The sequence below is a fragment of the Trichoderma harzianum genome (genome assembly GCF_003025095.1).
Source record: "Trichoderma harzianum CBS 226.95 unplaced genomic scaffold M431scaffold_2, whole genome shotgun sequence".
In the NCBI taxonomy this organism is placed as follows: Eukaryota; Fungi; Ascomycota; class Sordariomycetes; order Hypocreales; family Hypocreaceae; genus Trichoderma; species Trichoderma harzianum.
In genome coordinates this window covers 826142-850938 of record NW_020209250.1, presented here as the reverse complement: position 1 = coordinate 850938, position 24797 = coordinate 826142, and the positions used below count along the sequence as shown (strand labels likewise).

At 50.4% G+C, this 24797-nt stretch overlaps 9 protein-coding genes across 9 annotated transcripts; 4 read left to right on the top strand and 5 right to left on the bottom strand.

The window, feature by feature from the left end:
- Positions 1-420: 420 nt before the first annotated feature.
- M431DRAFT_75204 (hypothetical protein) lies at positions 421-3892 on the top strand (the record flags this gene model as incomplete). The annotated part of the gene is made up of 12 exons (XM_024922314.1): positions 421-946; positions 1009-1286; positions 1355-1537; positions 1595-2066; positions 2119-2120; positions 2175-2278; positions 2339-2566; positions 2623-3066; positions 3131-3358; positions 3426-3530; positions 3598-3682; positions 3758-3892. The coding sequence occupies 12 exons, from the start codon at positions 421-423 to the stop codon at positions 3890-3892; spliced, it is 2790 nt and encodes a 929-aa protein (XP_024778436.1).
- Positions 3893-4355: 463 nt separating this feature from the next.
- Positions 4356-7496, bottom strand: M431DRAFT_490380 (hypothetical protein; the record flags this gene model as incomplete). The annotated part of the gene is made up of 6 exons (XM_024916799.1): positions 4356-5835; positions 5889-6139; positions 6199-6323; positions 6405-7002; positions 7058-7287; positions 7373-7496. 6 exons carry the CDS (start codon positions 7494-7496, stop codon positions 4356-4358), a joined length of 2808 nt encoding a protein of 935 aa, XP_024778435.1.
- A 2751-nt stretch (positions 7497-10247) lies between these two features.
- On the bottom strand, positions 10248-11219 carry M431DRAFT_74544 (hypothetical protein; the record flags this gene model as incomplete). The annotated part of the gene is made up of 2 exons (XM_024922238.1): positions 10248-10902; positions 10978-11219. 2 exons carry the CDS (start codon positions 11217-11219, stop codon positions 10248-10250), a joined length of 897 nt encoding a protein of 298 aa, XP_024778434.1.
- A 1090-nt stretch (positions 11220-12309) lies between these two features.
- M431DRAFT_477929 (hypothetical protein) lies at positions 12310-12797 on the bottom strand (the record flags this gene model as incomplete). Its single annotated transcript, XM_024915625.1, has 3 exons — positions 12310-12450; positions 12520-12665; positions 12725-12797. 3 exons carry the CDS (start codon positions 12795-12797, stop codon positions 12310-12312), a joined length of 360 nt encoding a protein of 119 aa, XP_024778433.1.
- Positions 12798-14892: 2095 nt separating this feature from the next.
- M431DRAFT_477928 (hypothetical protein) lies at positions 14893-15393 on the top strand (the record flags this gene model as incomplete). Its single annotated transcript, XM_024915624.1, has 1 exon — positions 14893-15393. The coding sequence occupies one exon, from the start codon at positions 14893-14895 to the stop codon at positions 15391-15393; it is 501 nt and encodes a 166-aa protein (XP_024778432.1).
- Positions 15394-16523: 1130 nt separating this feature from the next.
- On the bottom strand, positions 16524-16781 carry M431DRAFT_60962 (hypothetical protein; the record flags this gene model as incomplete). Its single annotated transcript, XM_024921574.1, has 1 exon — positions 16524-16781. A coding segment is annotated over one exon (258 nt), but the record flags the coding sequence as incomplete, so codon positions are not given.
- Positions 16782-17319: 538 nt separating this feature from the next.
- On the top strand, positions 17320-20190 carry M431DRAFT_490376 (hypothetical protein; the record flags this gene model as incomplete). The annotated part of the gene is made up of 1 exon (XM_024916798.1): positions 17320-20190. The coding sequence occupies one exon, from the start codon at positions 17320-17322 to the stop codon at positions 20188-20190; it is 2871 nt and encodes a 956-aa protein (XP_024778430.1).
- Positions 20191-21362: 1172 nt separating this feature from the next.
- On the bottom strand, positions 21363-22256 carry M431DRAFT_74816 (hypothetical protein; the record flags this gene model as incomplete). The annotated part of the gene is made up of 2 exons (XM_024922270.1): positions 21363-21877; positions 21950-22256. The coding sequence occupies 2 exons, from the start codon at positions 22254-22256 to the stop codon at positions 21363-21365; spliced, it is 822 nt and encodes a 273-aa protein (XP_024778429.1).
- A 1266-nt stretch (positions 22257-23522) lies between these two features.
- On the top strand, positions 23523-24742 carry M431DRAFT_503705 (hypothetical protein). Its single transcript, XM_024918344.1, has one exon. The coding sequence runs from the start codon at positions 23686-23688 to the stop codon at positions 24655-24657; it is 972 nt and encodes a 323-aa protein (XP_024778428.1). The 5' UTR covers positions 23523-23685; the 3' UTR covers positions 24658-24742.
- The last annotated feature ends 55 nt before the right edge of the window (positions 24743-24797 follow it).

The following is a 24797-nucleotide window of genomic DNA, read 5'->3' as shown; positions in this document are numbered from 1 at the left end:
AATAAAATGAAAAGAGCCGTTAATGTACGGACAAGCATACCAACCGTCGGCGTCGTCAAGGGCTGGTAGATATCAAGTACATTTCTTATGTCTTCAAACGCGTCTGAATCAGCCACGTTATGTTAGGTAATCATCGCACGTGATTTCGCGTTATGTTCGTTCGTAGATCATCTCGGGTACCTTGTACTTGGAGCATCACGCTCTACTCCATCCAGATCCTTGTCACATTCTGCCTAAAGAAGCTGAACATACACCATGATTTGCTAACTGACTGAAACATTCATCGCACCCTCTTTTTGTCTCTCTTCCCTTCTCTCTTGCTTTTTCCTTTGTTCTCTCTTTTTGTTTTGCGCATGTCGATGTTTCGCTCTTCTTCATAGGTGCTTGTCCCGTGCGCGCTTCCCCTCCATCATGGAGAGCATGAGGGGCATCTTGCACAAGACGAGCCTCCAGGAAGCTCAAGAGCGGCAGCTGGCTGGACAGAAGAGAACCTGGTCGACAAGCATTGGTGATGAGGACAGGAAAGACTCGCCTTCTGGGTCTGGATCTGGATCCGGGCCAGTCTTTACAACGACTACAGCTGCTCCCGCGTCAGCTTCTTCCCAAGGCTCGGTCCGATTTCAAACCGGTCTTCATTTCCTTCCACCTTCTAGCAAACTTTCTGCAAGCAAAATCATCACATTCAATGCATCAGAGGGACCTTCCGAGTATACCCAGAGGCGTATTTTTGCTGCCACGCCATCTTCTACCATAGACCCCGAGCTCGACCTTGCCCATCCTGTATATAATCTGCCGCCTCAGCTTGTTAATAATTTTGCTTCCCTTGGAATTAAGCAAATCTACCCTTGGCAGAAAAACTGCCTCAAAGGGCCAGGCTTGCTTACAGGTGCTAAAAACTTGGTTTATTGTGCTCCCACCGGCGGTGGCAAATCTCTTGTTGCTGATTGTGAGCCCATCTCGTTGTATCCATAATATTGCCATGGGCTAAGCAGCTGATGTTTTGCCCAGTACTCATGCTCAAGAGGATAATGGAAGAGCCCGAGACCAAAGCTCTCCTTATTCTCCCATATGTTGCCCTTGTGCAAGAAAAGGTTCGCTGGCTACGGACCGTCGTTCAGGGACTTACCGCAAACCTGGATCCTGAAGCACTGGAGAAGCAAAAAGCCAATAGTATATGGCGACTTCGTCCAGACCATGACTCTATCAAAGTCATCGGATTCTTTGGCGGCGGCAAGATTAGATCTACTTGGCAGGATTTTGATATCGGTATATGTACCCTGGAAAAGGTTTGATTCGCCTCGTTTGACTCGGTCGAATGCTTCTGCATGATATCTAACAGCATTTTTCATTCCAGGCCAACATGCTCATAAATACCGCCATTGAAGACTCTTCCATATCCCAATTGCGAGCTGTAGTTCTCGACGAGCTTCACATGATTGACGATGACCATCGTGGGTATCTTCTCGAGCTGATAGCAACTAAACTCCTAAGTTTGGAGCAGCCCATTCAGATCATTGGCATGAGCGCTACTCTTCCTGTAAGTCACACGTATTAGATGAACCTCACGCCTTTCCTGTGTCTGACTTTTTACTAGAATGCAAACCTGGTTGCCAAATGGCTTAATGCACACTCTTACGAAACTAGGTATAGGCCGATACCAATCGAAGAACACCTAGTCTACGAAGGAAAGGTCTACCACATCGGTACCAACGGTGCTACGGCCCAAAGACAGCTGAAAGTCGAGGAGATATCAAAAGCTCAGATAGATCCTACGCGACAAATTGAAGATTCCAGCCACAAGGAATTCCGCGATCCGGTCCTCAACGCCGTGGTATCCTTGGCCCATGAGACGGCCTTGATGGGTTATGGCGCTTTAGTATTCGCTGGTAGCCGAGGCATTTGCGAGTCGGATGCTCGCTTGATCAGCAGAGTAATGCCCCAACCGCACGAAGTGGATAGCAAAACCATGGACAAAAGGATGGATCTATTGAGCGAGCTACGAAGTCTCAGTACAGGTGCCGATCCTGTTCTGGAAGAAACAGTTTTGTCCGGCGTTGCATTTCATCGTAGGTCACCTTCTCCGACGTTCAGCTTCATATACTGACTACGACTCCCCAGATGTGAGTGCATTATTCGTCTTCCCAGAAAGAGTCCATATTAGCTGACCTAGGTAGGCGGGCTTAACGAGCGAGGAGAGAGATCTCATTGCCGAAGCGTATGATGCTGGCACGCTGCTAATATGTGTTGCCACCTGCAGCTTGGCAGCTGGTATCAATCTGTGCGTCCCCTCAATTACCGTGATCGCGACACGTCTAGCTCACTAATTACAATACGCCAGTCCTGCTCGAAGGGTGATCCTTCATAATGCAAGGATGGGGCGTGAATTCGTCGGCCCCTCCATGCTACGGCAGATGAGAGGTCGTGCCGGACGGCAGGGCAAATCCCCTGTTGGAGAGACATATCTCTGCTGTCGCCAAGACGACCTAGAGCAGGTCTTAGATCTCATGTATGCGGATATCCCAGAAATTGCTAGTTGTCTTAACACTGAAAATAAGCGTGTTCAACGGTAAGACACTGTTTTAGTTTGCCGACAAGGATGACATTCGTTGACATTTAAGCAAGAGCCATTTTGGAAGTCATTTCCGTTCGCTTAGCGAACAGCCATGAGTCTCTCCTCGAATATTTTTCCAATTCTCTAATAAGCTATACTCACGATCGAGAGTTTGTAGAGAAATGCCTAACGTCAGGACTGGAAGAGATTCACGATTTGGGCTTAATCGTCAATGATTCTTACTCAAGTTTTGCAGCGACGCAGCTGGGAAAAGCCATAGTTGCCTCTTCTGTCGATCCCTACGATGGAGTCTTTATACATGCTGAATTTACCAAGACGCTCAAGGCCTTTGTCATGGATGGCGAGATGCACATTCTCTACGTCTTTACTCCGGTTCAAGATTTTGGCATCATAGTCAACTGGCAAGTGTTTCGCAACGAGATGGACGCCTTAGACGAGAGTGGGCTTCGAGTCCTTGGTTTTCTGGGTATCAAGCCGACGGCCGTTCTCAAGCTGTAAGAGATATACATTACGAGCCCCCTTCTTGTCAATGCTGCTTCGCTAACAATATCTCTCTAGTGCTCAGGGAGTTCCACTTAAGGAGAATACACCCGAAGAAAGGGAGTTGGCCCGTGTATACCGTCGTTTTTATCTGGCACTGCAATTACGAGATTTATGTAATGAGATGCCGATACATGTGGTCGCGCGAAAGTACGACTCGCCTCGAGGTTCTGTACAGACACTTGCGCAGACATGCCAGGGCTTCGCGGCAGGCATGATTAAGTTTTGCGAGCACATGGGATGGGGGTAAGACACAATCCAACTCTCATATTCTCTCTTACTATTTTTTCTATTAGCTGACAATTCTGGGAAGCATCATGGCTGCTGCACTAGAACACTTTTCAGACAGGCTGATGGCCGGTGCAAGGACAGATCTCCTGGAGCTTGCCAAGATTCCATTCATCAAGAGTCGCACGGCGTGAGTACACTTTCTGAACCCTTATAAAGCAATGCAAAGACAGAATGTGCTCATGCCACTATTTCAGCCGAGTCTTTTGGGAGAACGGATACCGAACCGTCGGTGCTATAGCAAACGCCGATCCAAAGGAATTGGTTCTGATTCTGATGCAGGTATGTTGAAGTTCTCAATGGCCAGAGTTGGATTTGGCCGTGTTTTGTAACTTTTTTAATGACTTTTGAATCCAGGCCCAGCCGAATAAACTGCGAATCAAGGGGAAAGTAGACGAGAAATATGAAGAGAAGCTACTCGCCAAAGCAAATGTAATATCAGCTTCGGCGAATCGACTATGGCGTAAGTGGTTTACATCCCACGGCATCTAGTTGCGCTTCTATCTTCTTCTGAGCTAACTATGTGTATAGAAGTTCAATTGCAGGCTGAAATGGCCGTGGAATAAATAAGTAAGCTCAAATATATGATTCCTTCCAAATTGTCAAGTGTTCTTAAATGTCGGCATGTTCATGTTGGAAGAAGTAGAAATATACCTTACATCGGCGTCTTTGTAAAAGAGATTTATTCAGTTTCTAGCGCCTGTACAAGCAAGCTACCAAAATTCATACCAGAAGGATATCTGCTTCTAAGGGTAGTTAATGAACGAAAAGACCTCTAAATCTTTGTCTCTCAAATCTCACTTCTATAATCTTCATCATCGATTTCCAAGACAAAAAAAAACATGTCCTCGCTTGCGCAACTAACATAATGATCTCTCTAATGCATTTGCCCAACGTTGCTCATCTGCCCGCTCGCAGTAAACCTTGTTCACGATTTCCCATCCATCCCCATCGTCTAATCAGCCAAGACATTCCTCAACATAACCAGGAAATTCTCCTTCAGCTTGTGAACCTCGGAAATATCCGGCTTCACAGGCTCTCCCGCCGAACGGCGCAGACGGTCGCGCTTCTTGGCCCTTCGCTGCCTCTCGGCATCTATCGGATCCATGTCGTCCTCCTCCTCCGCCTCAGTCTCCGAACCGTCGTCGTACGCCAAGTCCTCCAGGTCTTCGCCGTTGAGGCCGAAATCGGACGAGCTGAAGCCGGTCGGCATCATGTCGCTGCCCGGCGCTCCTTCCGCCGCCATCTTCTGCTGCGTCTTATCGCTATGCCACTTCTTCCGGGCTTCTTGCCAGGCGATCAGGGCGTTAATCTCCTCTATGGCCTTCTCCTTGTTGATGACGCCGCTGCTGACACCGCCTTCGAACAAGGCGTTGACATTCAGCGTGCCGTTCTTGGGTCCCTTGCGGAGGAACTCCAAGATGCCCTCGATCCACTCCATAAGTTGAGTAAACAGACCATTGTCGTGCGTGTGGATCTCGTGTACGAATTTGTAGAAATTGTGCTCGTGTCTAGCACACAGATCGATAAATGCTTGGACAGTCTGGTTAGGATCTGCAGACGCATCGTCTTCCCTGCACTTTTCAACCACCTTGATCATGTCGTCGATGAAAACGGCAAAGTCAGTGACGCTATTGTATACATTGGCCGACTTGTACACCCGCACGAGGGGCTCGTAGAATATGGTGAATAGGTCTCGGAAGAGCTTCAGCGTAACGGGCTCCTCAATCAGTTGTAGCAGCATGCTCTTATCTCTGTAGCGCGTGCAAAGCTTGAGAAGCTGTTTGAGGTACGAGAAGAGCTGGGCTCCTTGCTTCAGTTCCTCGTCAATGTTCTCGACGGCATTGTTAAAGGCGACATATGCGTTGAATAATCGCTGAATCTGCTCGCCCGTTAATTCGGGTTCGAGAAGATCTGATCGCAATATCACCACGATGATATCAAGGTCCTCTTCCTCGGCCTGGCGTCGGATTTCCTTCTTGATGTCTTCCTCGGCATTTGTGTACAATTTGATCTTTTCAGTGAATACGGGGTCGCCAATCTTGACATCCAATGCGTCAATAGATCTCTGGAAGCTTCGGATGCCGTCGTGCAATGCGAGGGAAAACATTCGCTGCATGAGTGATCGGGCTCCGAAGGGTTGGGCAATGAAAATGTCCAGTATACCGGACATGACTGCTGCGGGATTTGCGATTCGGATGACATTCTTAATGACGGTGTATGGAACGAGCGAGTGAATGCGTTTGGCTTGAGCAAACATATCGGCCGAGTTGTCTTCGGCCAAGAACAGGTGATATACAACGGCAGCGATTTCGATCCTCAGCCATTCGGCAAACTTACGATACTGAATGCTGAGATCGCCAATCGTCTGTTTTTCCTTAATCTCTTTGAACAAGAGCGTAAGGCCGTTGCGTTCGACGATATCCCGCCGGAACCTATAACTTAATATCAGAAAAGGGTCGTCAAGGGACTCAGGGGAGGCACTAACTGTTCCATATACTCATCAAGCTCAGCAGCACGCCTCCTAGCAATCTCATAAAATTCCTTTTGCTCCTCCATACGCTTCTCATCAAGTGCTTTGCGCCTCAAGATATCTTCGACGTCCTCGTCTGACGGTGTGATGGGGTCACCACTGAAAAAGTCCACCATTGCCTTGGTATTGGCGATTTGGGGGTTGTGCAAGAGAGATCGTAGGAAAGCGCGGAGTGAGACTCTCTGGTTCTCACGCCAAAGGACATACTACATATCGTGTTAGCTCTCTTCACTTCATACAAGCTGCGTAGGCGGTAGATGCCAACCTCCTGTTTCCCATTTGGAGTACCTGCTCCAGAGCTTACTTGACCATCGACAGATGGCCGAGGTGAAGCTACCTTCCTCGAGCGGTTTGATTTGGATGATCTGATTGATCCTGGGCCACGTGAAGCTATCGCATTAGTTAGTTAGTCGGCGACTTTTCATCCTTATCGATCGTGGGGAGAACAATGGTGCTCGGCCAAGTACTTACCTCCTCCCCCAGGAGTTAGTAGCGACACTCCGCCCAAGTTCTGGGACAGTCTACTCGTCCTCCGAGTTGATTGCGAAGACACAGAGGAGGCGTCGGAGTCGTTTCCTGTAGTAAAGCTCGGCAGCAGCCCACTTGTTCGCGTATCCGACTTGTTCTTCTTCGGCAGTGAAGGTATGACTCTCCCAGGCAGTTCGGTGCGCAGTCTTCGGTGCAATTTGCTAAAGTCTCCATATCGGCGCCCGACAAAGTGTTCCAGCTCGCCCTTCCTTTTGATTCGGAGAATGAACTCGGCGTGCTTGTGGTATCTAATGTTGCGCTTGACCGAAGTGACGCGAACGCCGGCTACATTTACGTCCCAGCCGTTGATGTAGTTTCCTTCGGGGAGGGTGTTCATAACGCCCCTGTCGATGGCGTTGCTATCTACGATTTCGATTTCCGAAAACTTGATGCGCTCTTCGAACCCGGACGAGGTGGGAATGCCAGAAACCATCATAAGCTCGACCAACTTTTGCGTCTTGATGGCTAGCTTCCGCCGCTTCGTTTCCTCCAGACGGTCTTCGGACGAGGAAATTTGCTTCGTGGCAAACGACTCGAGAAACTGTCCCAGGCGTGTCAGCATAAAATCATCCTCACAGTATAGCGGCGCAACGTACCACTTGGAGCCTGTCTTGCCAAAACTCCTTCTCCCTAGCCTTGTCGAGAAACGGGAAATCGCGAACATGGTGGACAAATATGTATCGCAGAATCGGCAGCTCGGATTCCTGAGGAGAGACTTCACCCTGTTCCGACTTGAAAGGCGCACCGAAGCGCTGCAGGGCCGTGGGGGAATTGAGCTCGCTGATCTCCCACTTGACTTGATCTCCGATGAGCTCCCTCTTCAAGTCTATTCCATGCGATCGTTGGTTAGCTCTGGCTCCATCGCAACGAGAAAAGCATCAAACAAGGGGAAGAAACATGAAGAAACGCACAGTGCTCCTGTTTTCCCGTCAGCGCATTGCTGCTTGATGCGGGAGCGACGTCCGAGCCATTGGCGCGAATGGGCAGAGAAACAGCAGCGCCGCTATCGGGCAGTTCCTGTTCGGCAACTGTCATGGCCGAGATCCAATATGGCACCAAAGGAGGGCGATCGCAGAAGACGAATAGGCGCAACCCGAGGATGAGGAAATCTGGGCGTTTGCGAGTCTCGGATGACAGCAGATGTCACAGCCGCCGTCAGCCAGAGGATGAGGAGCCGGCTGAATTCTTGGCGGGGTAGCTCAGTCGCTAAGAAATCGTGGTAGGAAAACGTCTGTGTCCGAATCCGAGGAATATGTAAGCTCGAGACTGGGCGGGTTCGCCTAAATAGCAGGGCGCAAAGCTGCAGAATCGAATCGCGGTCACAATTGTGATTTCGACAAGAGGTGAGGAGGGGTGGTGAGGGGGGAACGTCTTGGCCAGGGAACTATTAACCTCCTAGTAGCTGCTATACTTTTGCAAATCTCGCGCACACAACGAACGAAAGAGAGAGAGAGAGAGAAAGACGAAGAGTCTAGAATCGTGGCAATGGCCCGACTATTAAGAGGTGATGATGGAGAGGAAAAATCACAAAGAGAATCCAAATAGTGTTACCGAAACATCACATCAAATCCACAGCCCTGTTGCGCCCCATAATTATTACTACATGCTACATGCTACATGCTACACTGCAGTCGTCCTCGCAAGTATCACGGCGATGCAGGTGGATGATTTACCGTTATCCTACTGGTAAGCAAATGCCTGCATGGGCGCAGTTTCTGGCCCAGAAACATGACGTTGGACTGCAGCATCCCAAGCCACTTGGTTGCTGTAACCGCCGCACCGCTGCACATTTTCGGCCCCTCCTCAGCCGCCTGGCCGAGTGCCGAGAGACATTAATTCCAACTAATTCCATCCATTCGCGCCGCGACTTGAGAGAGAATCCATGCACTGCAAATTTCGTTTCCTCGCACGCAAGCAGCAAAAGCAAGGAACAGATCCATGGCAGCGGCATGGCTTCAGTATGACATCACTAGCTTAAGGCGCAGGCGTAGCGTGATGGTAGATTTTATAATTTTATAGGCTCCCCAAGGAGCGATGTGGCTACTAATCCAGCACCCTCAGCGGCAACGGCGTTGTTGAAATGTCATAGAACGATACAAAAGTATCAAGATGATCTAATAAGATTTTCCCCTTTAATCTGACAGAATGTCTTTACAACATCTGCTACTGTCACCACCATCTTCTACTAGCTGATACTATCACCGCTACGTTATGGACCCCATTTTATACAACTCTTCTTTCTTACAGGGTAGCCCATTCGACACAAATGAAAAAGGAAACAAAAGAACGGAGCCAGCGGAACAAAGTCACAAGCCGCCCAGACTCAATCCTGGCGCCATGGCCCAGCAAAATAGCCGCTTCCGCCGCCAAGATCCCCCCAGCCACATCAACTAAGGTACTAGAAGCATGCCGAGAAAACACACAGCGGCAGATCCATCCCAACATACTTTTTTGTTTCTAAACACGTATCTCAAAGACAGACATTCTTTGACAGCCACTTCTCTCAGCGAAATTAGAGAGGGGAAGCAAAGGGGTAAGAGAGAGAGAGACCAAGGTAATCTCGTCTGATAGAACTCGACAAAGAGCTCTTAATCAAGCTCATTTCTGCTGTCGTGATTGTATCATCTGCACACAACTGCGTATAACTCGGCTTGTCAAATGCATGTTCGGTGTTAAATCGCGGGCCTTGGCGCCAAGTTGGCAGTGCGGGCAAACATGACCCAGCTTCAAGAGAAGAAGAGACTAATCAGTTTTTCTATGCTTCACTCACGGGCGTCTTTTCGTTCTTTCAATACAAGTGGGAAGATCAAAGGTACATGTACATTGATGAAATACTACAGTACGAGTACAATACTGTGATCAAAGAGCACGGCGTTGATCTTAGTACAACAAACACGATCTACAGAGTACACGACTGCAGTTTGTTGTACACACAAAATGTCCAGTCCAGAATAACCATCAAACCTCTCATACGCATCATCGCAATTACAACTTCCCCACACTACACTGACTTCTCAAACCGCCGACTCTTGTACCAACACCAACGGCCCATTGTCTTTCTCCATGCTTGGCCGATCGGCAATTCTTTGCAATTAGGATATTAGGATATTCTGTATTACCCATAGTCTGTCCTTTGTCTTCATACCTATCTATCTTCGGAAGACAGTCCCATCTTACTGCCCCCCTGGCAAAAGAATAGTTGCACTACCACCTAGTTGTTGAGGCTGCTTATTAGTGGCAGCGTCATGGCATGTACAGTAGCAGCTGCATCCAAAGCAGGCAGGTAATCTTACAATTCTGCACGTCTCTCGTTTGCCCAGCCAACCAGCCGACCTTGGCTCTTTGTCCCAATCCAACTCGAAAGCCCAGTAGCAAGCCCGAAACACCGGCTGAGCAACAACGCACAAACCTCGGGATGCTTGGCTCTTCCTCAGCTCCACTGTGGCAGTGAAGCCGGCGCAGGGTTTGCCAGGTCCGGTACCGTACGAGTAGCCAAAACCAAAGCAGTGCTACACGTCCGTTCTCCGCATATCGCTAGCAGTGGGCTAAGTTGTTGCTCGGTGACGCCGACAGCTGGTCTCGTGCCAAAGCGGCTCCTGTCCCCCGAGCTATTGATGCAAAATCCTGTTGGCGCTGTCGATGCCGGTGCTGTGCACCTAATGTGTATGGCTTTGGCCGCTCTGCGTCTTGGCAGTGCGATGGCTTCTCGAGTTGCTTTCGCTCCGTACAGTGTCGACAAGTTTGTTTGGTTTTGTTTGGCATTCGCCAGTCGCGGTTGGGCCCAGGTCATAGCTCATCGAATATCCGTAACGGCTCGTCTGCTAGTGGTGTTTCCCACGTACTCGTCGTCTCTGGTTTGTCGTCGTGGTTGTTTGCTGTAAGCACCTGCTCAACGCTTTGATGCTGTCCCTTGAACTCGGGCGTGGTATTTCTCCATGCGCCCCGAGCTCCAGAGTCGGCCTGTGCGACGGCGCCGCGGGAATTGTAGCTGAAAGCCATGAAGAGGAGGCCAACAATGCAAACAAGGACTGACAGAGCCGCCCAGATGAGCCTCAGCCGCTTGCGCGTCTTCTCTTGCCACGCCCTGTCGGCGCGCTCCCAGCCCTCGATTTGTTTGCGCACCACATCCACTCGCTGTGCTAGCTTGTCGGCGGTCTGCCTTCCCAGGTGTATGCGACTCTGGAGAGTCTCGATCGTGGACTGCTGTGATTCAAAGTGTCCAATACCGCGTAGCTGCTCTGTAACGTCCGTCTCGAGCTCGCGCGTGGCCATGTCGAATCCTTCTTGGAGGTCACACGACGCCTGCGCGAGGTCCTTGAGGGCCTTGACCATGACCTGCAAGCTGCTTGTCTTCTCCAGCAACGCATAGTGTGTCTGGTCTAGCTGTCGGGTGGTTTCGGTCGAGAAGTTGCTGAGCTCCGTGAGAGACTGCCGCAGGTCACTATAGTAGAGGAACCAGTATTAGCATGTATGTAATCTTACGTCTCGCAGCATATCGCCCATGATGACGTCTTACTCTGTGCTGGAAGATGCCTTCTCCTTGCCATTTTCCTTGTTCTTTTGGAGCTTCTCCTTGACCTTTTCCTTTTCCTTTTCCTTGTCCTTGTTGTCCCTGTCCCTTTCCTCCCTGCCCAGCCGCCCAAAGTCCAGCTTGTCGTCGCCGTCCTTTGAAATCAAGAGACTGGCGCGCCGGCTGTGGATCGGGCTGATGATGGGCGTCACCGGCCCCGACCGCGGCACGTCAACTGAGCGGCGCATCCTGTGTGCCTGTGTCTGTATCTGGGGGAGTGTTGGCGTCTCATCGTCGTCCAGCCTTTTCCGGGCCTGGAGTTTATCGCCCATGACCTCCGTCGCCGACCGCTGGAGAACGTGCCGCACAGGCCTGGCTGGGGCTGCAGCTGCAGATGGAGACTCGGGCAGGTTTTGGGTCGACATTGCCGCTGGTTGGACCGTCAGAGGGGCCCCCTTTTCCATCCGAGCATCGTGCATGCATTGCGTCCAATTAGTTATCCACAAAACTTGAGGCCGGGCAGGTTGAACATACCGCCAGCAAAATTAAGTGGGGCATTGCCCGGCAGCAAGCAAAATGACGACAATCCAGTTCACATGTTCATGACCTGTAGTTTGCTGATCACTTGAAGCTGTAAAAGACATGTGAGCAGTCACTCTACGTAGAATTTTAATCATTATTCATTTTCAATGTTTCCATACATACTTCATTTATGTTTCACCTTTTGAAAGTTCCTTCTTTGCTTTAATCTTTTATTGTCTCGGCAATTCCGCCTCAAATATTTGTTTGTTCGTTTAATCAATGTGCTCCCCAACGCCATGCAAATGCAAGACCTCCAAAAAAACTATCCGCCCATACCTAAGCATGCAAGGACTGCCCCATGCCATGACTCGATGTTGTAAGATGTAAGATGCAGGTCCATAGATATCCAAGTCCCAACGTAGCTCCAAAGAAATCCCAGCAAAGTCCCACAGTCTGGCGAAACCAAGTAATATCGATCATTCTAGCATGAGGTACTGGGCATATGATGCAGGCAAATCCGCAAACAGACCTGAGCAGCTAGTAGTCCCATTGTAGTGCAGAACGAAAATAAGACCAAGTTCAGACTACTGCGAGCAGTGACTGGAGTCCATGGCGGTGAAGAGCTTGTCGGTACAACCCCCGTCCAACTGCTTGCGGTGCTTGCTGCTTCCTGGCCGTCCAAGTCCGGATGCCACAGTGCGCATCCGCTGCAAGCATGAGGATTCTGCATACCGCCAGTACGAACATGTAGAATGCACCACGGGGTTTGCCGATGTAGTCTGATCCCAGTGTCTTTCGTCGGCGTGGATTCTCGGCTCATGAGTTCAAGAGCTTGTTTCGCTTCTCCTTGCGCTTCAATCTCTCCACTCGCTTGCGGTGCATCTTCTCGGCCATCTTCTCGTATCTTTCTCTCTCTTCCTTCTTTGCTCGCTTATCCCTGATGGCTTGGATCCGTCGCTGCGGGTTTGTTTGTAAGTAAACGCACTATAGATCAATCAACTCGCCAAAATGCGAAGCACCACGTACCTGGCGCTCTTCCTCCTTCTCCTCCTTCATCTCCTTTTCCTTTGCCTTCATCTGCGCCATTGCAGCCCGCTCCTTAGTCCTCTGCTCATACGATGAGAGGCCTTTGGTCGGGCGAAACGCCTTCTTCGGAGCATGCCATTGCATTCCTGTGGCCAATGTTAGTAGGGACCAGTGGTGGTGATGCGCCAGGCCGGGATGCGCGTACCATTCTTGCGCATGCCATAAGGCTTTGTTGCCTTTTCAACCTTCTTTTCGACTGGAGTCTCCATTGTGGACATTTTGCCTTGTCCGATTCCTGATGAACTGGAGATCAAGCGACAGTTTGAGCAGTCTCCTCTTTGCGCCAGTTCACCAACCTTTTTTTTTTTTTTTTTGCCAGACAGCTATTGATGTGGGGCTAAGGCGGTGAGGGGTTGAAGCGTTTCTCCACCCAGGGGATCTTGACATTGTGAGCCTTCGAACTACAGTAAGGTACGCCAGTTTAGTGCCTTTCAGTGCAGTTTTAGCGGAGGATTCTCCGTACTATCAGGTACAGTTCCATCTGTCTTCTGGAACGGATGCGGGTTGCATTCGCCTCATCCGATGGTTGCACAACATCAATGACACATGTCTGGCGCTCGAGTACCAGACAGTACGTGGCAGCCTCGTCCATTTTGCCGGCACCACCTATTTAATTAGTACCTTGTAGGTAAATTGCACAGTTAATGATCAATTCTCTACCAGGATGGACACAACTTTCAAGCTGAAGCCGCGGTCCACCTCTCAAGGCCTCGCCGTCCATTCACACACTGACAACGCAGAACTACCCGGCATCGCATTGTGTTGCGCTGCAGATGCAGGGGCGTCCGTACCGCTCCGATCTTTACGAAGACGAAGACGAGGTATCGTGCAGTAACATGACCTGCCCTGGCCAGTGAAGATGACTCTTCAGCAGGTTCCTGTAAATAAGCTGATGAATTGATCTTATTTGCTCCTGCACAAACCTGTCTGCAGATGTAACATGCCAGCACATGAATTTTGCCTATATTACTACAAGTATACGAACCAAGCTACGGCATACGTGATGTAATTGACAATCATGCCCAATAACATTTCTATTTACAACAAGCAAACCGGCGTCATAAGCGATAAAGGGGCAAGCTGTTCAACGTTGCTACCTGTACGAGTACTCCGTAGCTTCAGCATCATCGCAGGAGATTCCCAGACAGCCTCAGGCTGACGCCTCGCTAACATGTCCTGAACATGTCTATTTTTTAATTTGCCTTGTTTCAGGCTCCAAGTTAATCTTCAAACATCCGCCGGGCGATCGGTGGATTCATTAATATTTCCCAACACAAAACAGAAAAGGGTTTTGTGCCACGTACTCCCTTGTCGCTCACGATATTAACAGAGGCTGAGACAGGTGATTGCATGGGGACGTGCCCTGTGCTCTGTCCATTAATGCAGGTACCGCTAATACATCAATTCAACACTGTACTGTACAGCTGCTAGTAGGTAGCAATTCGTCGAGGTTTTACGAGTGCGGCCATATCATCAAACACAAGGACAAGCCCTTCTCGTAAGTATGACAGCATGATCTATTGCAACCTCGATCCCGTTGCCATGGAGAGCTTCCGGTTTCCATGTATCGATGGCTCTGTCACTGGGAAAATTACTTTTTCCTCCCTAGTGACAAGTTCCATTCGGATTATGGACCCCTGGATGGTGGAGACTTGACGGGAAGGGATTCCCTTGTGGGCTACTCGTACTAATAAGGCCTCCCATCATCCAAAGGGCAGTGGTTTGGGCCATTTATTGGCAAATTGCCGTAACAACAAGTTTCTTATGCGTCCTTCAGCTGAGGGCAAGCAGCAGGGCTAAAATTTTCCGTCAGCCTGCATATCATGTATCAAACAAGACACCATCAATCAGCCCAAGGAAAAAGTTCCGTAGCTTCAAGGTTGTTGGAAGAATTCAAGTAAGTGTTAGTGGTCACTCAGGTACGAAGTACTCGTACTGCTAGGTAATTAGCACGGAGCACGCAGTCACATCGTCCACGGGTACATGTTAGCACTAAATGAGCTAAATGATGAAACACGAAGAAGGGCCGGCGGGCCGGTTTGCTGCCAGGCTGTCGGCGAAAGAACAAAAAGAAAAGAAAAGGAATACCTGCAGAATAAGAGAGAGAAGGAATCAAAACACGCGGGTTGGCTGGAAGGGTTGACCGAAGCCAGCTGAGCCCGTGAGGCTAAGATTGTCCGAACACCAGGTAGGTGTCGATTACGACCGCGGATAGGCGCAGACCAAATTGTTGATTGCATCTTGCACCCAACTGCGGCTAGGAAGAGTTGATCCGTATCTGCGGACGTCTGATTGGGGCCTCGTACCGCCTCGATGCCCCTGTCTGTGGAGCCTGGTGTCAATGTGCCGCATGAATCTACGGAGTACGGGTACAGGTCCTGTATAGGGCAGGGCAAGGCAGGGCAAGGCAAGCAAGGCAAGCAAGGCAAGCAAGGCAAGGCAAGCAAGGCAAGGCACCGTGACAGAGACTCTGTGTTCCTGTCTTGCGTCAAAAGTTCGATTGCCGATGGGGCTCGTGACCAAAAGGAAGCATCCATAGAATCGACGATGGCCCTGCCCTTCCCGTCAGCCCCAGCTGATGGGCCTCCAAGGCAAGGGAGAGAGAGAGAAGGGAACGCCGTTGAGGGCTGTGGGCGACATTGCGCACTCACTCTGGATGACGGACTGCAAGCGATGCACTGTATTTGCATATACCACCACCTCTTTACGGGTCACGAGGTGGCCATGGACAACCACAACGGACCGGCTAGGTGCCAAGATGGACGTAGTATTACCACCAAGGCAGGAGATGGCCATTTATCCATGGATCAATAGTGTGCTTGTTGACGCCTGTTATGCAAGCTGACAACAATAGGAAGGCGATTTAACATTGGGCTCGCTTGTGGTTTTTTCTTCTTTTTCTTCCATCGCTGCCACGTTGAATCTGTTGGGCGCTTCCTTGTGATCTCGATACGCAAGGGACCTGCCTGAGTTGTCCAATAATACTACCTCGAGAGCCAGGCTGGATGGGGTGATTTTTGCCTCCCCCAGCTGCTACATATCTTGATCTCTCTTGAGGCTGTTGCCCGGTTGCAAGACTAGGCAGACTGGCTAATACCAGTAGTTCCAGTTCCGGGGTGATGCGGGAGCACTACGACAATGCGTGTGAGTGCTAACTTATTAGCGCTTCGTACTCAGTAGCAGTATCTCTGACTTGTCTTGTACATTGATGCAGCAATTGATAGAAGGGAGGGCGTGGAAGAAGCCTACTCGTACTTTGCATGTAAACAGCGCACTTCGCATGCAAGGCTGCTTTTGGTTGCCCGCAACTGAACGGTTGTGTCTTTTACTGAGTCCCGTGAGCAAAACAGACGGACCTTCTGGGCTAGAAGAAATACGTACCAGGTACATGCACTTATCGGCCCTGTACCTTAGTACATGTAAGGGGACACCACCACCACGAAGCACACGCAAAAGGGCTGACAGGGACATTTCGAGATTCTGCCAATGGCAGCGGCAGGCGGCGGCTGGGGATGCAGATGGCCTAGAATAGATCCATGGGTCATTCTGACTTGTCTTGTTCCTATGCTCGTGCTAATGTCCCTGTTGTAGACGTGCCTTAGTGCTGGCCCGCACCACGGCACTGTGTGGGCGCGCGCTGAGTTCGTTCGCTAAAAGCACAACTGCAATGGAGGAGGCATTTACGAGTCCAAGTAACGGTGGCGAATGGCGGTCTTGACGGGCGGTTGGTACCTTTAGTACCTTTGTGGCTGTTCCCGAGGCAGGGAGGTACCTTGGGTACTAACGCAGGTACTTAAGCGTGTTGAGACATTCCAACTGGATCGCGTCCCCCGGCAAGGTACCTGCTCAGGTACCTACAGGCACTCGGACTGCCCTCTTGTACTCGCACTTGTACCGTCGAACCCATTTTGTGCACAAGGCCGCACAGGGTTAGCGCCGGCCAGCGTGCATGTGTACCCAGTACTTGTCGTAAGGGCTTGCTGAGATGTCTGGGGACAGACAATAATCCGCATTTCGCTGTGGGGACCGGGCCCTTTAGCGCGCTCGTACCCCGAGCAGTAGGTACCAGGCACACAGGCAGGGATCCATTGCTCCTGCTTGTCTTCCTCCAGTTTCCGGTCCCCCCCATATTTTCCATCTTTCTCTTCTTCCCAAAAATCTTCCTTTCTAATCCTATCCACGCCATCCAAAACTTTAACCATTTGGTGCAATTCCAGCTACGCTTTTCGAAGTTGTTGCTGGTTTTGGCCGTCCACTCATTTGCCCCGATTTTTGAACTTGATTCTCTTCAGCATTGCATTTTACCTTTTTTTTTTCTCTTCTTCTTTTCTATTCTCTTCACATCTTTGCCGCATCATTCGAGCCGCCGTTGATACGCTGGTACGCATCGCCAATCCCATCTCATCCTCCTTCTAGCGACGCAGCCGCCATCTGTGAATCGACCGCTCATGACTCTCTATAGACTCGGATTTTAATCAAATCTCATCTGCTTCGGCCTGTTCTATATCGCTATTGTACTTTTTCAGACGAAGAAACGGGAAGAAATCGGATAAAACAACGCCGCAACCGAACCCCCCCAACAAAGCACTGTCACCATAGCACATTCACGTCCTCTCTATGGTACACCATCATTCAATCTAGTCGCTCATCGATGTTATTGCCACCTTACGGCCGGAAGCAATGATGGCAACCGCACTCTACAGCCCCGAGCGAGCAGCCGTTGCTTCGCCTGTCCACAACATGGAGGGGGCTGTGGACTTTCTTGCTTCCTTGGACGACGCGACTACAACCTCTCTTGCTCAAGGATCCGCGTCTCATGGCTCCCTGCCTCCTCCTAATCCTCATTTCTCGTTCCCCGCAGCGCCACCCTCTCCGGCACACGACTCGATTGCCAAGCGGAGGCGCCCTCTGTCCGCAGTGGAAATGCACACAAGATCCCTCAGCATAGCTGTGGACAGTTCTCGACACGCTGCGCTACCGGCATTCAGCTTCAATCCCGGTGCCTCTCTTCCTCCAGATTCTCGCGCTTTCCTCAGCCCACCCCATTCTCCAAGTTCTGCTAAGCCCATCCCTGGATCTGCTGCCAATCGCCCCATGGGCCATGGGCATAGAAGGGGCGGCAGCGAGTTTGTTGGCGGTCGTCTTCGGGAAGGAAGCACAATTGCCGTCATGAGCACCAGCCCGCCAAAGAATGAATTCGACATGAGTACAGCCTCTCTGCAGCCACCACCACGCAGAGGACATCGCCGAGGCATGTCTGCCACAATTCCCGCAACTGACCTTCCGATTCTTTTCGCTCCACCCGCCATCGGCTCTCTGCCTCAAGGAAACAGTGCTCCCAACAGCCCTACAATATTCGGACGCAAGGATGATTTGCCTCTCATTGGCCCCGACTTCCCCTTGCCGGAGCCGATGCAGTTGGGAAAAGAAAAGAGTGCAGAGAATCCCAAGCCCTCTCATCTCGCCCCTGAAGAACCTTGGAAGATGGGCAAGCCGATGATGCGTGCGAGAGTTGGATTTTCGGATACGCTGGAATTCATTCCTCGACCGCTCTCACTGGTTTCAAATGATACGTCCAGCACTGTAACTGCACGACCCGGCCATTCAGTCTCTGGCAGTCTCTCCTCAATTGTCTCGATTTCTGAACTTAACAATCGAGACGGCTCTTCACCGCTAGCGCGGACACCAACTGGTGAACCTCAAGAGTCAAGACCAAGCACCGCCGGCGCCGTTTTGGAACGCACTGCAGAGCTTGAGCCGCCTACTTCTCCCCGCCGTCGAAACTCGATTCCTGCCCTCGTCAACATCGCCGATGCTGATCCTACAGACTCAAACATGTCAACTCCTACCAAACCTGCCAAACGTTGGTCCTTCTTTGGCTTAGACGCCTTCGCCTCCGGATCCCCCATGAAGAGGCGGTCAAGCACCTCCAGTTCTTCAGATTCTACGCCCCGCCCTATTGATGGAATTTCCTGCTCTGATCGTGGGTCGGAATCCTCATTAGAAACCTCAGAAGCTCCTCCTTCAAAGCCAAAGAAGGCAGGCAAAAAAGGCGACAAGAAGAAGAAGAGAAAGAGCAAGAAGGAGAAGAAGGAGAAAAAGGAGAAGAAGGAAGAGGAGAAGAGAGAGAAGAAGGAGGAGAAGGAGAAGAAGAAAGAGGAGAGCAAAGAGGAGAAGAAGGATGATAAGAAGGCTAAAGGCTGGGCGGGCACGATCTTGCCTTTGAAGAGCCACAAGAAGCGTGGCAAATCAAGCGCAGTTCGACCACCAACACCGCCAGCTTCTGTCTTCCATCCCGAAGATGAGGAAGAAGATGAACCCGAAAGCGTCACTCAAGAACCTTCAGTCGAACCACCCACAATAAGCATCACCGAATCGCCACCTTTACCTGAACCGACAAAAAGTCTGTCAGAGGATGTGTCCTATCCCATGATTGATCTTGATGCTGCCCTTGGCCCCTTCAACACTCCCCTGTCTTACAATCCTGAGTGGGAGGCTGCTCAACGTGCTGCAGGCACTCCGGGTAGCAGAAGACGCCTTCACAGTGCTCAAGGCTTGAAGGGCTTCAGTGGTCCTGGCATGCATTATCACCGACGCGCCGAGTCGGCTCCTGATCTTCCTCCCTTTGATTTCCGCTCCTCGATTCACCGATTCGGCAGCAGCTCCACCATGGCTGACGTGTTTGAAGAGGATGAAGAGGATGACGACGGAAAAGGCAACGCCAGATCTAGGCTGGAAACCAGTGAAGAAACCAGCGAGGAGTCTGATGGCGAGACAACGCCCCCCGCAGTCATGCCCATCCTGAAAGAGCCCTTTGTCGGTCCAAGCGACAAGGCCTTGGGCAAGATGCGCCGCGGAAGCGCAGGGATGGTTGAGAGAGAATCTTTCAGCTCGCACGCCACGCGGGCTGAGGTCTCCAATGTCCCATTCCAAGATGATACGATCATGGAGGAGTTTACGCTTCCCATCTTCCGAGCCCCGACATTCCAAGGCCGCAGGGAATCCGTCGACTCAGGAGCACCTTCAGCCCCATCTCCGAGACAGCGCCCTGCCACTGCTGAGTTATTAGTAGATGAGCCTCTTGCTCTTCCCAGTGCCAGTACCACGCCTCTCAGCCCCTACTCGGCTAGCTATGCTTCTTCCTCTCATCCCTCTCCACGGTCGCCAATGTCAATTGACGCCCAGCGCATTTCCACCGCGCCCTCATCCGTCACTGACGACAGCTTCCACTCTCTCCTCATGGGGGAGCCAGGGCCTGAAGTCAGAATCTCAATGGATTACGACATCCCGTCCCTTGCATCCAGCAACTCCGCCATGACCCGTGACAGCACTTTCATTCCTGTCCCACGACCCCGTCAACCTCTCTCCCGTGATCAACGTCCCGTGTCCATGTCCGCCCCCTTTGGACGCAGACGATCCAGCTTGGCAAGCCTCAGCCGGCTCATTAGCAGCTCTCATGGCGAGAGAAGCAAGCTCTCCATGGAAGTCACCCTAGATAATGAACCGGAATCGAAGAAATCAAAGAGCAAGACCAAGCGGCTGGGACGGATGATGCAGTTTTGGAAACCGAGCAAAGATGATAAATCGATCCAAGATGATAAATCCGCTTGAATTTTACAGCGAAGAGGAGAGAGGCACGAAGAATTTACGAAGCAGAGTTTCGCCGACTGAAACTCTGCTTTGACGAACTTATATGTATTCTATGTAGCGCATGCTTTCAAACCAAAAAAATCCTTTTTTCGCCTACGCCTTATGGACACTGGATCTATTTGAAGCCTTTTTCATCGCCGTGTGCTCGCGAGTCATTTATTGATTGAAGATATGCCGAAGCCAGTTTGTGAAAGGAGTCGAGATTTTTTTTCTTTATTAAAGCAGAGACTTGAGAAGATGTTGTCTCATGTTTGCGATTTCTCACAATGAGCTCTACAAAGAGAGTCGTCACCGCACATAGCGGGTGCGAACAGGGAACTGGCGTTTGACGATAAGCATGAACATTGCTATTTTTGCACGATGAGTACATTTTTTGTGCTCTTTTGATTTTTTAAAACCAATCTATTTTTTTTTTCTCTTTTTGGCCTTTGTTTTGGATGGTTGGCGGATCAGGAGGGGAAGTTGGAAGGGTTTATGGAGAAGGAATTTCGACGAAAGCAATCATGTCGAATTTGGAATTTTTTTTTAACTATTATTCGTGGTACTCTGGGACCTCGGGCAATTTCAAATCTGGAGATCACTGGGTGGTATGCAAACGTTCAAGGTCAAATGGGAGGGCCATTTGCTTTTTTTTTGACGAATGAGTTTGCCGATTTGGCTGCTGATAGAGTTGCTTCTTTTTTATTGAAAGACATATTCATAGCAGATTTAGCTAGTGGAATTGAGTGCTGAACTGAGCGAAGTTTTAAAAAGAAAAACAATTTATAACATTTAAATATTTACTTGTGACGACCGTTTCTTTGTGATTGGTAATTGAGTCTCCCTTACTTTACGATGAATCGCATGTACAGTATTGGTAAAAATTGTATTTAATTGTAGATACCGAGGTAAATGTAAATGCCCAAGTATCGACCAAGTAGGATATAATGTTGCAAACAGTTTGCTCTGTCTTTGATACAAAAAGAGTCATAAGCCGTAACACGTCATAACATGGTGAGAGATAGAATGGTAAAAAAAGAAAAGAAGAAGAAAAAAAGTCGTATCCAGTCGTATGCCAAAGACAAACATCAATCCTCCCAACGCCGTCCCCATCTCGTCACATCGTCACACAATCAGGGCTCTCTCCTCTGGTGCTATGAGAAGAACTTGGACACGCCCTTGCGGAAACCATCCATCATGCCGCCCTCTTGGCCGCGATCATCGTAGTAGCTGGCCTTGCGCTCCCACTGTAAGTCGCCGCTGCGGCCGCGCTCGACACGAGAGCCGCGGGCATACGACTGGCCAGCGGCATTGACATATGACTGTCCTGCGGCATTGGCAATGGCGTTGCCGCTGGCGTTGACGTTGCCGTTGCCATACTCGCCGGCCATGCGCACAGCGTCGCCGACGGCGCTGAAGGGGTCGCCTGTTGCGGCGCGCTTGGCCACGCCCAGCATGCGCTCGAGCGAGGGCGGGATGCGGAGGCCAAAGCGCGCCAGCAGGGCCGTCAGGGCGCCTCCGGTGACGAGGGGCAGGATGACGAGGAAGAAGACCTTCCACGGGTGGCGCTTGGCGTAGTGCTGCAGGTCGCGGAGGAGTCGCTTGAGTTGCTTGATGCAGCGCTGGACGAAGCCCTCGCGAGGAGAGCGTTTGTAGTACGAGGGACGGCCTTAGTAAAGATTATCGAGTTAGCATCTGTTCTGTGCGTTATCATGTAGAAATCATGGTAAGTAGCACGTACTGCTTCCAAACAGGCTGGAACGGCTGTTGTTGCCGCCGCCCAGGCCAAAGAACGAGCCCTTGGAGCTGCTGTGCCTGCGGTGGCCGCTCTCGCCGCCAAAGATTCCGCCGCGGTTCCGGGAGCGCGACCTGTCTCTGTCCCTGTCACGATCGCGATCTCGAGATCGGTCTCGGGACCGGGATCGCGACGGCGAGTGCGAGTGCGAGCGGCGCTTCTTGTGGCGGCTGCTCCTCGCGTGGTGACGAGATGAGCGGCCACTCTGGCTGACGGCGTCGCCGTACTGGTCGAGCAGGCTTGAAGAGCCCATGACTGGCGATTCAGGAAGGTTTTGGTTTCGGGTCCCTTGTTTTGTTCTAAATTGCGCGAAGCATAAATAAACTGACTTTGACGGGCGGGCGAGGCTCAGCTGAGATTCAGGCGCATTTGGTGTTTTGAGAAACGAGATGGTTTGTTGTTTTAGATGAGAGACGCTGTGTTCCCTCAAAGACGCGGTACTGGCTGAGTACCTCTAGCTAACAAGGTAGTACAGGACAGTAGAGCGCGGCTTAATAAAGAATGGATGCAATTAAAGCTCCTTATGCACGCTGAACAGAAAAGCAGCAGTACAAAAAAGCAAAGTAGATGAAAAGTAATAAAAAAGCAGGCTGGAGCGAAGAAAGAGGAGGGCCTTTACTAGAAGCAGTAAGAAAAGCAAGCTGCTGACTACGAGCTGAGTACCTGATGCAACAATGCCGGTACTTTTCCCCTCCCTTGTCCAGGCACTCCGTACTTGGTACCTTGTTTCGTCCCTGGAGCTTCTCCTTTGCGATATGCGCGCAGCGAGGCGGGATGCAGGATGCAGCAATGAGGTGCAGCTGAGCGAAGCTTTCAAGGACTGGAGATGAGATGCCTCTAGACTCTAGTCAGCAAGAAGCAAAGGTGGAGAGCGAGAGAAAAGGCGCCCTGACCGCCATAATTCGGGTGGCTGGGGGGTGCCGCAATCAAGGAAAAGTCAATCAAATGTCTCTTATTAGCCGCCCACAGTGAGACCTGTCGCGGACTTCGTACGGAGTACTAAGTGACTTTCGACTTAGGACTTGGATTAACACGAGCTGGACTTTGGCCCTGAAACGGTGCGGTCCCTGAAACATCCATACGAAGAAAAGGTGGCGCAGCAATCCTTGACGGGCCTTTCTACTTTTTAGCTGTCTGTCAAAAGGTGCTAATTGAGGTAGTTGGGCCGAAAAGTGCCAAGGAGCGAGAGCTGGTAGCGAGAAATAAGAGCACGTACTGCGTACCTTCAATTATACAGCGCTTTATGTCTGCAGATCCCAATACGAAGTACGGATTACGGCACATAATTATTGTACAGGGCCGGATTCTCGTACTGGGCGTTGAGTATTGCTACTTGTGAGATGCTTTGAGCATGTTTACAGTGCTACAGACCGCTTGCCTTTCTGAGAAGACGAATCTGAGTTTAGAATGTACCTATACTGCCATTCCTGTAAACCAGCCGGTTTCGCGCCACACTTGCTACGCCACACCCCAGATTTTAACCTCCAGAGTAATTGTGCTTCGTTCTTGCTTGATGAGTGACGGTCTGTTATTTCGTAGAATACTCGATCTATCAACCTGTGTTACATAATTGCTCTCTTAATTGATTCTCATGCTTTTGATCTAGACATATTCTATCAAGTCATCGAAGGAGCAGAAAGAAATTCTGGATCAAACAGAACAACCCATAATCTACCGCCAAAATGTCCGGTGAAGACGATGAAGACGATTACATGAACATGACGTTCCAAGATCCAACTCCCGCCAAAGAATCCTCGGTTCAGCGAGCTCAACGGCTGAAAAAGGAATCACGCGCCCGTGGCATCATAAAATCCAAAGCACAGCTCGCCCAGGAAGAAGTTGCCGCAAGAGAAAAGGCACTCTCAACCTCCATGCTTGAAGATCCGCGTTCAAAGAAGAGCAAAGGCCTTGCCATGATGGCTAAAATGGGCTTCAAGGGTGGTGGTCTGGGAAAAAAGGCAGAAGACGGCGAATCCTCTGGCAAATCAGAGCCTATCAAGATCAGTATGAAGGAGGATCGCGGTGGCATTGGCATGGATAGCGAGAAGAAGAGGAAGCTTCAAGAAGCCTTTGAAGAGAGGGATATCAAGACTGTCAAGATCGATCCTTTGGAGTACCGTGAGAGGATGCGAATAGAAAGAGAGGATGCTAGGCTGGAATCACAACTGCATGCTGCACAACGAACGGCGGAGAGACTGGATGATGAGAAAGCTGGCTCAGGTACGAATGAGCACTCATCAGAAGAAGAAGCTTCAACTCCAAAGTCTAAACCACTATCATCACGACCGCTCAAGTCTATTCCTGTGCTTTATCGCGGCTTGATTCGGCATCGTGAAGAAAAGGAGCGTGATCGACGAATGAGGTACGACCTGGAGCAGTCTCTTTCGCGGTTACCGACGTATGAGAATGACGATGAGGATGAGGACGATAAGAAAGCTCTGGGCAAGAAACAAGTTATATACTCAACTGCGGATGACTTGGATGAGGAAGATGAGGAACTGGACGAATTTAATGCACTTGAACCTGGCACTAGACTAAGTCGTCTAGTTATGTACTTGCGGGAGACACATAACTATTGTTTCTGGTGTAAAATGGCATATCCAGATGCAGAAATGGACGGTTGTCCCGGTATAACAGAGGAGGACCACGATTGATACATTGGGAGGATAGGAGTTTATCTAGACTCTCATAGCTATTTCTTTGCTGTGCTATATTAGCGTATTAGTATTTGCTGCTGTCTCCTTCGTCCTGTACTATCTCATCGTGTTAGGCAGACAAGTGATTTTGTATGACT